Source organism: Lactuca sativa, chromosome 4 (assembly GCF_002870075.4).
Source record: "Lactuca sativa cultivar Salinas chromosome 4, Lsat_Salinas_v11, whole genome shotgun sequence".
Lineage (NCBI taxonomy): Eukaryota > Viridiplantae > Streptophyta > Magnoliopsida > Asterales > Asteraceae > Lactuca > Lactuca sativa.
The window spans coordinates 231,004,595-231,020,852 of record NC_056626.2 but is presented as its reverse complement, the minus strand read 5'-3'; the positions used below and the strand labels follow the sequence as shown (position 1 = coordinate 231,020,852).

The following is a 16,258-nucleotide window of genomic DNA, read 5'->3' as shown; positions in this document are numbered from 1 at the left end:
TATGGCCCACTCAATTCCAAATGAAAAACAAGCATACATCATATAACTAGTTGAGCTCAAGTTTATAAAGACTTCACTTAAGTTCTTAATAAGCTTCACAAATCTTACCTATTGATATTTTTTAAATCAAAAATCATATCATGTTTGCTTGCTTTATTGAACATACTTCTTACAAATTCTCAAGCTCTTCAAGCTTTTGAGTGGAGAGCTTGTTCCACCAAACATATTTTTAATACATATTTGCAATATAGAAAATAAAAAAACTAATCAAATAAATAAAACATATAGACCAATAAAGTAATCCATTATCTCCAACTATAACGTAGCATCACAATACATAAAATTTCAAGCTCTACATCATCAATTTAATTCTATGTACATATGATGATGATAATAATAATAATAATAATAGTAATAATAATCCAATCTAATTCACTCTCTCAAGGCAAAATTCATCCTCACATGAATAACTTTATAGCCCATCATTGGTTGTTTTTAATTCTTTTAAAGGGACACCCTATTTAATATTTATACACCTTACAACACACATGAACACTCTCCCCTACATTGTTCACATGCAAATTTCTACATAATATATATAATTCTATATATACCTATATAAAGTATAAACCACCTCATTTTACGTTTTACCCCCTCCAACTTCTCTAGAAATTACCACCAACCCCTTACTATTTAGAATGCCAAGAAACATAAATACTTCATAACCTTACGTTTTTTGGTTCGATTAACACGATCTTTCTTTTCTTCTTTCGAGGAAGAAGATCCTTCAGAAGAACTACTCGATGATGTGGCATTTGAAGTGCCACCTGGCTCGTTTTGAGAAGTGGGGCCCGTTGAACTAGGTTTATGATCCTTGTCGGTCTCAACAGATCCTAAAGTACAATGTTGTATAATAATTATTAATAAACAAATCAACAAAACCACATTTCCATTTCCATTTCCATTTCTTGAATTAGATAGAAAAAGGATTATATTATATATATAATAAGTTCATACCTAAAGTTGTTGTGTTTATAACCACTTCTTTTAACTTTGAAGGAACAGAAAGATTCAATTGAATTTTTGATTCTTGAATCTCTTGAACTCCATTATCATCTTCAAGCTCACGCATTAAAGCTTCTGAATCAAAATATTCTTCAGATGTCATTGTCATACAGCTTGAATCAGTAGCACTTGTAGTACGTGATAATGGAGTAGCAAGATCATCCATTTCCAAATAATCACCACCCCTTGGGATATAATCACCTACATCACCAGAATCGGGGGTGCGTGGTAAGGGAACAGCAAGATCATCCAACTCCAAGAAATCACCGCTTGGATTTGGATCTGATGGTCCCGCCGCCGCCGCCACATCATCCATGTTCTTTTCCTACAAGGGTATTATTGGAATTTGGAATAAATTATGGTGTTGTGTAATTTTTGACTTGATGGATAAAGTATTGTATACATGAAGTCTATTTCTTTTATCTTTTTCTAGACTGAATGAACTGTCTGAATTTCGGAAAGAGAGACTAAATGACCATTTTACCCTTACCAGAAGTTGACTTTTAGTAGAAAGTCTTCCACTGACGCTCTCATCTACCAAAAAGACCTTGTATAGTGCTCTAGGATCCTGCATAATTTCCAACCAAACCAGTAGTTGACTAGCAGATCGGATTAAATATATAAATAACAAGAAACATGTATAGAATTTATATAAAAAAGAAAAAGGAAAATGGGGTGTAAGAGTGTAGAAATGGAGAGAATATGATATATACCGGCTTACTGATAAGTTTTTCAGTTATTGTGTACTTCTGCATCACCCAATTAGTCTTTTGTCCATCAGGGGATTTCCCTTCATAGAACTCAAGAGTCTTTCTAAAACCAGAAACTGAAGGGGTAGAATATATCTCACAAGCCTCCCCTTTTGACTTCCAGAATCCAAATTCTGTTTCCCTTTTTCTCCCTGACCAAAAGTACCACATGTTTTCTACAAAAGTTTTGATTTTGATTAGTTGTTAATCATAATAAACCATTGGGGATCTTTTATAAGTATGAAATACAAAAGAGCATAATAGCTTTAACATATGTATAAACATGGATGCTATCATGCTAACCAGGGTAATTTGCAGGTGAGAATTGGAAAGGATCCACATCAGGAAGTATGTAGTCAGGTAAGGAGGAGGATCCATTTTTTATCATCATCAAGAACTTACAGATCCCTTCATCTGTTAAGTAGTCACCAAGTTGAGTTGCAGGAAGAATGGAGGATGCTGGAGGACACATTCTGTGGAAGTGAATCTAATTCTCTACATGAAAAATGAAAGTGTTGGTTAAACTGGGATTCATGATTTCTACTTGATTTAACTCTAAAATGTTAATAAGCTGAATAGGTAACCTATTATGATTGAAGTTAGAAAATGAAATTCAGAATTGGAGCTGAATGAATTAAGAATCGGAAACAAGATACACATAAAGGCTAAAGCAAATTATCTATCATTTAGATTTGATGTACTTGATACAAGTTGAGAGAATCTAATCAAGTGAATCAATAAAGTTCAAGGATACTTTATCTATTTCAATAGTTGATATAAACGTTTGATTGTACTATCAGAGTGCAAATTTCATCATCGATCTGCTAACTTATCACTTTGTCCCTTCGAACACAAAGAGCAAATCAGAATTCGAGACAAATAATCGATCTTTTCATCAAGCTGGAAAAGGAAAGGGAGGAAATATTTATTGATTTGACGTTGTTAGATTATTTCTTAAAACGAAGAAGCATTAGAAATCAGACAACACAGTCAAAATCATCGAAACAAAAACACCGAAAACGGAAATCCTGTCAGAATCATTCAATACAACAACTTTAACACCAGATACACAAAACAATAGCACAAATATGAACATAAATCGATCGACCTATACATCAGAACAGCATATTTAATTTAACATCAGAGAAACATCAATACTAACACATCCACGGCATGAACACTCAAAAAACACCAATGATTTGCATAATACTACTCAAAGAATGTATAATTCCAGATGATCGGGGATGTATTTACACACGAAGTCACAGAAAACCCCACAAAGGGTTGGCTGACCCGGTCCACCCCAGGTTTTCTGTGGATTTGGGTGCAGATACAGTGATAGACCGTTGACTCGAAGGTTGGTCAACGGGGAAGATTACCTCCGGCGACCGGAGTAGAAGACTCCGGCGTCTGCTCCTCCGACTCTGTGTGTGTAAATTGTAATGTGTGTGTGTGTGTGTTTGCTTAATGAAATTAAGGAAGAGTGATAGGGGTTATGAGATATATAAGGGGGAATGTTAACTATGGTTGTAATGGGTTAGTACTTAGGTTAGCTCTTTTGGTAAAATCTAAGCCGCCGTAGACCGTAGTTAAGTGGTGTAGCACGTCTTATTGAATCCGGTCGTCGCTACTTTGTACGAAATCTTCAAAATTGTATTCACAAAATCATTAATCATTAATCATTAATTAATCAATAAAATGGTCGGAATGGATAGTGTAATAGTTTGATAGGTGATCATATTCGAATATATATTTACAAAAAAACTTTGCAAAAAACATTTTGAAAATTTCTTTTTTGAAGGGTTTTGTAATGGTGATAATTCATAAAACAATTTTACGAAAAAAAATACAAAACAAAAAAAAAAAACAAAAAACAAACACGATGGACTTGGCAAACTAAATGGTTGGTCATTTTAGTAAGGGAAAATGTCACTGTAGCCTTACGAACTTACGTATTTCGGTTTAAAAAGTCCATTGTGTTATTTTTTGGTTTTATAAAGACATGAATTCACATTTTACCGATTTTTAATGTCATTTTCTAAAAAGTTAAGGGGTCACCCGGTGACCCCTATCCCAATCAGCAGGTTATCTTGTACATGCCATTAGAAAAAAGCCACCTCATACGCCAAATCACATATCACGTAATGTTCATTAAATGAGATGTTTAACCCTTCCTCTACAAGATATATTCTTCTTTAGTCAGTTTCATCTGCCCCTTTCTTCTCTTTTCTTCTACTGTTCCTCGAAAAAGTCTCCATTGGATTCTTGCTATGGGCGTCTACATGAAGATCGATCTTCATTTTGCCAGTACGTTTACGAGCTATCTAGTGATCAGTTACTCAGATGGAGCAGAGTAGATGTTTGAGGATGTGGATTTTGCTGGAATGGACAAAAACGAATTTTTATTGTTCATTCAAAGATTTGCAAACGAGGCATGTGTTAATGTGTACTTTTGCATGCCCGATATTGAGTTCCCTGATTGATTGAGGATAATAGCAACTAAGAAATACTACCATGAGATTGATCGGAGTAGGGTATGATTGTGGCTGTGTAATTTCTGTGTACATGGATTATGTTGGTGTTAATGCTCATCAATGGATTCGTGATGAGATAGTTGAAGTATGCACCCCCCCCCCCCCCCCGAGGACAAGTTTTTTGTTGTAGGTGAAGTAATAGAAGAGTTGCATGTTGAGACAGAAGGAGGCATTGACCTAGATGAAGTGCAAGCTAGTTCAATGTAATTTGGACGATAACATTGAAGATAGTGATTGCATTCCAATGAACAAGACCTTGAATGATGCGTTTTTGAACAAGCTATGCCCCAAGGAGCAGCCAACTCCAGACAGTCCACCTCATGAGGATCCATATGATCAGATGGATGAAAACGCGCCAATTCATGAGGAGGTACCAACTTTTAATGAAAATGTTCATTGGAAAAGGCAAAACCATGTGTTAGGAATGAGATTTGAAAGTCCTAAACAGTTAAAACATATGTTGTGTAATTATGTTGTTGCAAAAGGTTACCAATTGTGCTACAAAAAAAATGACAGCAAGAGACTTTTAGTTAAATGTTGTTCAACACAGTGCAAGTTTAGATTGTAGGCTTCATGGATGAGTGAAGAAAATTCTTTCCAGATTAAATCTCTTATATATGAGCATAATTGTGCAAGAAATTTTAAAATGGGGTGTGACAAACCGAAACTTCCACCTGGTACATCTAGTCAGTTAATCTAAGTTAAACTTGTTTCTGTTAACTCCTAACACTGATTAAGGGTTCATTTAAGCGTGCTAAGCTTGAGTACAACCAAGGTTGAGATTAGGAATGAGTCAACAAGTTGTATAGTGACAAAATCGGGCCATACGCCCCTTTTGGAGGAGTGTGCGGCCGCATACATGGGTGTACGGGCCGTACACACCCCTCATGGCCACACACCCACCCCTATATAAAGGGTAGACCCCTTTCCCTTCATTCATTTCATTCCTTGGCAGGACACTACTCCTTTTCTCTCAAGATTCTTTAACCACAAACCTTCTCAAGGCCTCAAAAACGTGAATTTTCCATCACCTAGCTTATCATACGTGAAGGACCTATTGATCTAAGCCTTGAATCATCATGTTCTTCATTCTTTGAAGGAGTACGGCCGCACACCTTCATAAGGTTTGCCGCACACTCCTAAAAGACCCTCCAAAGTGAGAGTTGGACTTCCATATTCAAGTTGGATATGAACCTAGCTTTGCTACACCTTAGAATTGGCTTTTTAGACATCTTCTGTAACATCCCAAATTTCGAGGCCAAAAATTTCATTTTAAATTTTAACATGTAATAAAGCGTGTTACTAAAACATTATCAAAGTTACATTAATTATAAAACATAAGGTTATGTCTCAAAACAATATCATCGGAAACAAAGAAAATCAGAGTACGATCCCAGAAAAATCCAGTGCGGAAACCATGTGTGTGATGCGCCGCTACGTCGCCGACTCTTTCCCCTTTGACGAAGAGGTACCTGAAACCACAACTAATATTGTAAGCACGAAGCTTAGTGAGTTCCCCCATCATACCACATAACATAATAATATCATCGGTATTTTTCAACCGGTAACAGCTGTCACAACTAGAAATTTTGTGTCTTGTAATCACTACATTCAAGTAAAATATAGAATCCAAAAACTTAAAAGCATGTATGATACTTACTCTATGACAACAGAATTTCAATCAAATACACCATACAAGTGCTACAAATAGTCAATAAGCAATTGGAAACCCTAGAGGTTCTTGTTAAGTCCACTTTGGACTAGGACTTCCTTATTGGACCCATTAGGTCAATAAGCCTCCAATTTGACTATCATGAGATTAGAACCTTTAAATGGGCTCTAATTGGACCCACATTTATTTATTTCAACATTTTGGGCCATATTGGGCCTAGAATGAAATAAATTAAATACTATGAATCATAATTAACTCAAACTAACCCAACAAAGTGTAAAAATCATATTATATTTTTTGTTTGGGCCAAAAATCATCCAAACTAACTATAATATAGGCTTAGCGGCATTAAAGCCCAATGATCTCCTTCCCTTCCAAATTCTCGGCCCAAAGCCCAAATCCAAGAAGAAAGGAGTTGACCTAATCCTTGCCACCTCACCTATATCCCACATATCTCCATGCATGGACCAACATGCATCTAGGATTGTCAACTCACCTCTCTCTCTTCTCTTCTTCTTGACTTCGGCCGAAAGCACCCACACACACACACACTTCATCACTTTTCACACATCAAACACTCTCAAAAACACCTTCACCTCTCTTCACTAAATTTTCGAAGATTCAAGGGCATTTCAAGGAGATTTTTCACAAGAATCACCATCCAAGGTAAGGTTATACTTAAATCTATGATCTAAGTTCCTTGATCTATCAAAAATCTCTTCCTAATCCATGCAAAAATCATGATCTTGCATCCTAGAAACACCTCAAGGCCGAGATCTTCATCAAGGTGTGCTAGGGGCCGAAAATCACCTCATTTTCTTCCATCTTTTCTCCAAAACCGAAACCATACCCAAAGGTGAGCTTCATACCCCCTATTTTTCGGTTTTTACAAGTTTTGTGGGGGGGGGGAATACAAGCAAATGTGTAGATCTATGAGTATATGTATGCTTTGTATGATTTCTATGCTTATATACATGTTTATATGTGATTATGGTGTTGAAACTAGTCAAAAAGCCCTTAAAATCGAGATTTTGCATTAGGATGTATGAAACAAGTGTTAAACATATTGCTATACACAAATCATTTCTAGAAAAATAGCCAAATTGGTTAACATGAACTTATTGGGCTAAAAATCCCATTTTTGGACTCAAAATGTTAAAAATAAGAAGTTAAAGGGCCCAAAATGTCAAAATACAAATTCTGAAGGATGAAATGATTCAAAACAGTTTCCATAAGTTATTTTTCTGGAAATATTCTCTTGGAAGGATTAAAATGTGAATTTTTAAGCATAATGGGCCAAAAATGAACTTTTCGGCCCAATAAAGCCCAATATGCGAGATTTTCAAATTGGAAGGGCTGAAGCTGTGATTTTCTGTAAAACAGGGGACTACTAGTTCTGTAAGCCCATTTCAATGGTTAAAAATGCTTTTCATATTTAAAAGGGACCAAAAATGCAAAAATATTCTATTTTGGGCCAAAAGTGTAAAAACTGCGAAATTAAGGGTTCTAGCCGAGAAAAATTTCTTTTGGTGGACTAAAACTGTTTTTCAAATAACTTTGGGCTGAAAAATAACTTTTCTACAAGTTTTGATACTAAAGTGTCAAGAAAAATAGTTTGAGGACTAAAATATAAATTATTTTATATAAAGGATTAAATGTGTAAATTATCCAAAAGAAAAGGGGCTGCAATAATGAAACATCCTAAAGTTGTAAATAATAAATCCGTCATGATGAAATTCTAACATCTCGACTATCAGCAAATTATAATACACCTTCAACACCAAAATCGTTATCAAACGAATTGATTCGGTCTCGTATCAATAACAAATCCAAAACTACTAACGCGACGACACGTCAATACACACATGAAACTCTCGGGAACTCAATACACACGCGGGAATACACCAGACGTCGATACACCGTCTTTGGGCCCAAAAGTTTCAAATCATGTTTGTTGGGCCTAGCTAGCCCAATGGCATGATCTTTAGGCCCGAAGGAAACTCGCTTAGATGTAGTTGGGTCTTATATGACCTAATTTCGTGTAAAAGGACTTTTACAGGCTTTGTGATGTTGGACCCCAAGGGCCTTCTGGTGCTGCTAGTAAATTCGAGAATTCACCAAATGCGAGTCGGACTAAGGGTCCTTCGCATTCACGATAGCCTTGAACGACGTAGGGAAATACCGGGGTTTCGCACCCTCTTCTTTTCCCCTCGGTTGTGGGGCTACATGAGTCCGGGTGGTTGGGTTAAGTGAATAGTGCAAACGATGCCTAAGGGATCGTTTGTACGATTGTCAACTGGTCGTTTTCATTAATGCACGTTTACAACAATTCACAATCCGAAATTAATCCAACGTCTCCGGAGCTCAACGAATACACCTGTCGTAACGAAGAAACAAAACGTAAATTATTTAATGCAAAGTAATAGGGAAAAATCGGGTTTTCCTAGGGTTTTCAATTAATACACCTCCGAATTACATACCGAGTCTTACAAATCGTATTCTTACATTTATAGAAACAAACAAGCATACTTACGGATCTTCACACTTTTTATACTAAGTTCTTTTCAGAAAATATCGGATTTTCTGGTGATTTTCAAACAATACAAACCACTATATTTCAAACATTACTTATGAACTCACCAACATTTCATATGTTGACGTTTTTCAAAATACTTGTATTCTCAGGTAACCGGTAAACCGAAGGGAAAAATGTACTCAGTGATGTCTTGTTGTTGTTTAACTAGTATTAAACAATCTACTTTTGAGAATGTAATGTTTTGAGACTATGTACTGAATGTAAATGCTGCCAGTTGTAATATTCCAATGCTTGGTATTGTATGATGTTACGTTTCATGTATATTTATTTTGACGGTATTCAATTGAGTCACAACAGCCCCCGGACGTTTCCGCCGTCTGGTTCGGGGGTGTGACAACAGCCATCGGTATCTTTCAACCGGTACTCATCATCGGTATCTTTCAACCGGTACTGGGGACTATCTCACCCCTATCGCTAGCAGACAATAACGAGATATGAACATATAGTCTGGCATAACTGGGTACTGACCTACCCTACTGTCCTAGAGACCGATGTCAGGGAAAACTAATTCCTACTACACACAGCATATCATAAAGGCATATCTCACAGCCAAAGCACATAACCAAGCCAAGATAATTATCACGAAGACAATCATCTACTACATACTCCTTTTTGGTGGGCCGGCATTGTGGCCTTAGACCCACCCCTACTGGAAGGTAACTCACCTCGAAAGGTTGGCTGCTGAAAAAGTTGACCCGCAAATGTCCGACTGCTGCTCCGGTGATCCTCCGGCTATATTTCCATAAAACACTTAATCAGACATTGATACTATTCCTAGGGTAAAATGACTATTTTACCCCTGACCGATTCCAAACCAAAGTCAAGTCAAAGTCATCTTCCAGTTGACCTGGATCGCAGAGTTGGCTTGCCAACTCGTCGAGTCCATATCCAGTCGATTGTCCTTACTCCCTTCTCTACTCGTCGAGTTAGGCATTGACTCGTCGAGTTCTCTTCCTAACTAATACTCAATGGTCCTTCATCCGACTCGCCGAGTTTTATGAACAACTCGTCGAGTTGATCTTCATCCGATGAACACTCTAGACCGTGACTCGCTGAGTTGTATGAACAACTCGTCGAGTCTATTCTTGAGGCAAGAAGATTGCCTTGGACCCGCCGAGTCAGGGCATTGACTCGCCGAGTCCCTCCATTGTTGAGTCTGGCTTCCGACTCACTGAGTCCACCTATGGCTCACTACTCTACTCACATACTCGAAAGGGGAAAAATCGGGGACTCGCGACTCGACTCGCTGAGTCCGAAGAACTACTCGCCGAGTCGCATACATGCACTCTCTATACACTCGATTCTGATTGAATCCAGTGCAATCCATTCATAGATCTGTGTTCCCAGGGCTCGATTAACATGTAAAGTTTCCAACTTTACGTGTATATAATCATCAATGGGGATTTTAAGGCTCAAAACACACTAAAAAGAGTAGATCTAGGGCTTTCATGCAATATGGCCCCATAAAGGTATTAGATCTAGGCTCCTGGAACTCAAACATAGCCAGATCTAGTGGCTATTCAACCCATTATGATCCTTATACTACTATCAAGCTTGGAAATGGTTCAAAGATAGCTTTAATGGTGTTCTAATGGGGATTTGAGCATAGAAACAGAATATATCTGAATTGTACCTCAAAGAACTCTGGATTAGGTCATAGATCCTTGCTCTTCACCTTCTCTTTTGGTCTTTCCTTCCTTCTCTTCTTCAATCTTCAAGGAACAAGCACAAAAACACTTCAAATCACAAGGAGAGGGTTAGGGTTCGGTATAGGATGCTCTGGGGGTTAAGGAGACTAACTTAGGGCGCATAAGGGGGGTTTAAATAGGGTGCAAACCCCTGAAATTAGGGTTTCTTCCAGACTGGTGGACTCGCCGAGTCGCCAACTTAAACGTGCTCAATATCCCGTCCCAACTCGGCGAGTCTGGCCTACGACTCGCCGAGTCCAAGGCTAAAAATGTAAAATACGCAGATAAATCATATATACCAGGAACCAGGTGCTACATCTTCATGTGGGGTGTACGACCACACACACCCTTGTGCGACCACACACACACCCTAGGACCACAAACTCGCTTCTAGGACCCTTAACTTGCACTACAACCGAGTATAGACCTAGAACACTTCATGAATGCAAGTATGGACCTTGGAAACACCTCTATCATGAGTGTACGGCCGCACACCCATGGCCGTACACACCTTTAAGGTGGCCAAACACCTCCCTCATGCAATCATTTAAGGTTCTAACACTTAGTACAAGTAGTCCCAAGTTCTTAGAGTGGTTCTCCATCACATTTAGTAGAGAAATACCTTCATTTTACTCCTTTATGTGTCATTACATGTTAATTAGGATCAGATTGTGTTCAAGGCTTCACTTGAACATCCCGCTTTCCGTATCGATCTTTCATTCGAATCGCCCAATGTGAGTTCATATCCCTACGTTTTTCCGAGTTTTCATGTTTTTAGGGGGAATACAAGCAAAAGTACAATGAAACTTGTGCTCAAAATATATTATTTTGTTTAAGATAATTAAATTTTCAGTATACTTTTATCATGGAAAACAGTTTTACCAAACGATTAAGAAATCAACTTGTAGAAACAGCTTTCAAAAACTAGAGCAATGAACTTGTGAACCATATATCATTTTATAAAGGATTCATGTTAATCAGAAAAGGATTTCCTGTATTATTACTTGTAAATTTGTTAGTCTAAGTTTGAGACACGTCCTTGGTAACACTCACCACAAGAAACAGAGTGTAGGACTAGCACTTGTGACCAGAGTGTCTTGTAGGGAGAGCGTGACTGTTGTGTATAGATCTATACGGGACTGAAAATCTCGCACCTTGCTGCTAGCTACAGTCGGAACGGCAGGTCTACGGGTGACAACTTCATTAAGGATACTGGGCGTTGCGGGCCATATCCAGTCAGTTATGGTCATGACACTCACAACCTAGATAGCAGAGATTTACTTTTGTAATAATGAATCAAGTGAACTAACCTTAAAGTAATAACCGATTTGATTACTGTAGGGTATTAATAGTACCTTCAGGATTTAGTTCAACACGTTTTCTTTTATTAGTTTTATTTATAAAATAGAGCTAATATACCTCACTGGGAGTAACCAGTGTTTTTAAAAGAAAAGTACGTTTACCGATATAAGTATGGTAGATACTTGTACACCTCAGTTTAGAACGGATAACCAACCATCAACTTTTAGGGAAAATATAGGATTTTCTCGGGATAACTCGGCTATTCATAAAAGGATTGTTTTTACATGTAACTAACGGATATTCATATTCATTCCACGACTCCTTAGGTTGTACATACCTTGTATGAATCTGGAAGTCATGGACGGAATGGTTTTTCAAACACGCTTTTCATAAGAAAATATAGGATTTTATTGAGGAACATTTATCAAAAGGATTCAAGGAAACATTTTCCATCAAAACTAAATGCTTATGAACTCACCAGCTTTATGCTGATATTCTTTCAAAACTGCTTGTATTCTCAGGGAATTAGTAAACAGGTACTTCCAGGACTTTTGGAGAAGTTGGCGCATTAAAGTCACGTCTTTCGATTTTACTTTCGTCATGAACAAAACTATGTACTAAGACAATGTAAACCTTATTCATTTATGTATTCAATGTTTGGTTGTGTTTACTATGCTTGCTATGATACAACTGTTGTGATACGACGCATGACGTCAATCACCCCCGAACGTTTCCGCCATTCCAGTTTGGGGGTGTGACATGGGGTCAATTGTAAATTATGAATGGATTGGTAGCCATTTCACAACACAATTCTTACAAAAACAAAAAATAAGTGTTAGGCTACTTAAGAAAGAAGTGAAACAAAAATTTGGAATTGATGTGAGTATGTGAGCAAAGAAATATGCAAATGAACTTATTGAAGGCACACTAGTTGAGCATTATGCCAAGCTTTGGTCATATGGTGAGGATATAAAAAGATCCAATCCAGGATCAACTGTCAAAATGGATGTCAATAGTATGCCTGATGGGAAGACATATTTTAGTAAGTTTTATATATGTTTTGAGGGGGTGAAGCAAGGCTGGAAAGGTAGTTGTAGAAGAGTAATAAACCTGGATGGTTGTTTCTTAAAGGGGTTACGTAGTGGAGAGTTGATATGTTTCGTAGGAAGAGATGCTAACAATCATATTTTCCCAATAGCATGGGCAGTTGTTTGTGTGGAAAACAAAGAAAATTAGCAATGGTTTTTGGAGAATCTTAAAGATGATCTAGAAATGGCAAATGGTTTTGGTATTACCCTGATGTCAGATCAACACAAACTATGTCACTTACTATACAACTTAATGTAATTTCTTAATGAATTTGTATTTTCTTAACAGATGAATTTAAACTGTGTAGGGGCTGTTGGGGGCTGTGAAGGAGGTATTGCCTACTGTTGAACACAGATAGTGTGCAAGGCATATTGTTGCCAACTTTAGGAAAAGATTCAGTGGTGTACATTATGAGAGGATGTTTTGGAAGGCATGCAAGGCATCCACTGAGCCTTTATTCAATGCAGCCGTGAAGGAAATACAACTACTTAATCCTATATCATTTGATTACCTTATGGAAAAGAACCCAAAATCATGGTGTAGAGCTTTCCTTCAAGAGGGCAAGATATGTGATGCAGTTGAAAATGGATTATCTGAAAGTTTTAACAATGTCATTAAGGATGCAAGAAAAAAACCAATAATCACAATGTTAGAAGAAATTAGGTTGTATGTTATGGAGAGGCAATTCAATCTGACCATCGAAGGTTGTTCATGGCCTGATTATAAACCATGTCCAACTATTACAATCTTACCGAATCAATTGAAAAGAGCTCAAAGGTATTAACTTTAATTTTGAATTTTAATTGATTACTTACACTATATACTAACTTCAATACAATTTAAACAGGTATTGGCAGGTTTTACCAACTGGTTTAAACCAGTTTGAGACAAGAAATTTGGCAGAGTCTTATGTTGTGGATATAGATAAGAAGACTTGTTCATGTAGAGTATGAAAACTAAATAGGTATAGATGTGTGCATTCAGTTGCAACTATCTCATACCTAAATATTGATGTTGGTAATTATGTGGATCCATTGTACTATGTAGCAATTTACAAGAACACCTACAAGTATCTAATGTGTGGGATGAATGGTAGCAATATGTGGCCATTTACTGAATTCACATCATTTAAGAGAAAAATGTCAGGTAGACCTAAAGTTAATAGAAGAAAGGATGCAAATGAAAGGGGTGCAAGACACACTGTGTCAAAGGTTGGGAAAAAATTATGTGTAGTGTATGCAAGCTAGCAAGACATAACAAGTGTAACACCCATAAAAATCAAGCCAATTAAAACTTTTTCAACCAATTAAAACCATTAATTATTACAAAGTGTTTTCAAAATAGTTTCATGTCAGAGTATCCCAGAAACCAAAATCATAAAATGTAAGGAGCTGTACGATCACGCCTTCGCCTTCCCGTGATCATCTGAAGTACCTGAAACCAAAATTGAAACTGTAAGCTCGAAGCTTAGTGAGTTCCCCCAAAATACCCATACACACAACAATATACATATAATCACAAACAACATACTATGGGTCTAGTCAACCATCGGGTTGGAATACCCTAGGCCCTCAACCATCAGGTTGGAATGCCAACATATTATAGGTCCAGTCATCCTCAGGGTGGAATACCCCAGGCCGACAACCATCGGGTTGGAATTCCCACATACTACGGGTCGAATCATCCTCGAATGGAATACTCACGGCCCACAACCATTGGGTTGGAATGCCTAGGTCTATTGGTTCTCGCACAAAGCAAATAAGCCTCAACCACCAATCAACATGTGCACATATATCAAATAATCACATAACAGTCTATAGACAGACAAACCGGTCTAACCGATCATAACAACATAATAACATCCTATCTACCAGGATACCGATCTAACAGATCATACTACCATAACATCATCCTATCTACCAAGATACTGATCTAACAGGTCATAACAACATGACACCATCCAATCTACCGGGATACTGATCTAATAGATCATACTAGCATAACATATCAGGATAACAATCCAAAAGGATCGGCCTTGGTGCCTTAGACCCTTGAGTATAGTGAGAAAAACTCACCTCACAACTATCTCACGTGGGACTCAAGATCCAATCATAGCCATGAGGTGGTTGTCTGACATGGAGGGATGTTTCTTCACATGCTCATGTCCTACTGACCAGAAGGTCAGATATGCCCTGAACTTGCTGAGGTCTTGGGCAAAGGACTGGTGGAGGTTGATAAATGGGTCATATACGGATGATCAGAGAGTTGTGCTTACTTGGGAGCAATTCAGGGAGATGTTCCGCTCTTGCTACATTCCACAGGTCGAGCGCGAGCAGTTGTCACAAGAGTTTTTGGATCTGAGACAGGGTATGGATTCGGTGACGGAGATCACCCGCATGTTCACTAAGAGGGTGATGTTTTGCCCGAAGTTTTTGTAACACCGTAAATTTTCAAACAATTTTTTTTTAAATCACATTAATTTCATTAACATAAATCACAGGGATCTCCAAAATCTCAATTTATCAAAACACATGTCTACAATAACAAAACCCATGATCCACAATATATAACTTAGTCTCGTCTGTACAATCAAGCTGGCACCTTCCTGTGATCCTGAGAACTACCTGAAACACATAACACATAACACGGTAAGCACAAAACTTAGTGAGTTCCCCAAAATACCACACATATCTCATTAGCCTCTCATGGCTATGCTCAGATAAGACCCTTCAGTCAATGTGTCTTAGTGGGACCCTTCGGTCCTAACTCAGTAAACTCAGTATAATACACAACATAAATCACAAATACATAATGCAGGATATTACAATACTCAATATAAGTACATAAGACCCTTTGGTCACACATAGATTACCACTCAAGGTAAGTATAGTGAGAAGACTCACCTCAGATGATAAACAACTCCTATAGATGTTGTTGTTGCACACATACCTCTAAAACTGAACCAAAACCCACAATTACCCAATTAAGATCTAAGACCAAACCTCACTCATTAGGTCTAAAGATAGCTCACCACCCGGCCCATAATTTACTCAAGCTCTTTGGGCCCACCAAGGCCCAATACTAAATGGGCTCTCCCAAGGCCCAACTATTAAACTTAAGTCCCAATGGCAAGACCAACACAAGGCCCAAAACATACACAATATTTCTCTGATCAAAATCTCTAATACAACAAGCCCAAAATCCAGGCCCAACACTCAAGGCCCAAAATGAGATTTAGCCCAAAAAGCCCACAACTAGATTACGCGGGGCGTACCTCCCTTGGTAAGCTCAACGTACACAAGCGTCCACATAAATCATGATCAGGGACATTGGATGAGTATGTGGGGCGTACTAGGATTATGCGAGGCGTACATCCCAGACTTGCTCTTCTCACGCTCTTGGTCTTAGTCCGTTAATACCATAGCTCTACTCTCAAATCTGGACCTCCTAAAGGCTCATACTCCATAAAGTTTGTGACTTTAAGCCTTTTCATGGCCAAGGAAGTCCCAAACACAAAAACTCTCACTCTTTACTCCCAAAAATGCTCATAACTCATGCATGGG

General features: G+C 37.9%; 1 protein-coding gene across 2 annotated transcripts; it reads right to left on the bottom strand.

The window, feature by feature from the left end:
* Positions 1–285: 285 nt before the first annotated feature.
* LOC111911961 (NAC domain-containing protein 71) lies at positions 286–3,355 on the bottom strand. Of its 2 annotated transcripts, none has more exons than XM_023907726.3 (6): positions 3,194–3,355; positions 2,118–2,309; positions 1,779–1,990; positions 1,556–1,633; positions 1,018–1,390; positions 286–893 (listed from the first exon to the last, which is right to left on the bottom strand). In XM_023907726.3, the coding sequence occupies exons 2-6, from the start codon at positions 2,284–2,286 to the stop codon at positions 694–696; spliced, it is 1,032 nt and encodes a 343-aa protein (XP_023763494.1). In that variant the 5' UTR covers positions 2,287–2,309; positions 3,194–3,355; the 3' UTR covers positions 286–693. The 2 variants fall into 2 exon arrangements, with proteins under 2 accessions (XP_023763494.1, XP_023763496.1); XM_023907728.2 differs by having other exon boundaries at positions 3,069–3,297.
* Positions 3,356–16,258: the final 12,903 nt, after the last annotated feature.

Excerpts from the sequence above, each read along its gene's own strand:
- LOC111911961 (XM_023907726.3), bottom strand. The coding sequence starts at position 2,286 with ATGTGTCCTCCAGCATCCTCCATTCTTCCTGCAACTCAACTTGGTGAC. Across the intron at positions 1,991-2,117 it reads CTCACCTGCAAATTACCCTG|AAAACATGTGGTACTTTTGG; the intron begins GTTAGCATGATA and ends AAACTTTTGTAG. Across the intron at positions 894-1,017 it reads TATAAACACAACAACTTTAG|GATCTGTTGAGACCGACAAG; the intron begins GTATGAACTTAT and ends ATTGTACTTTAG.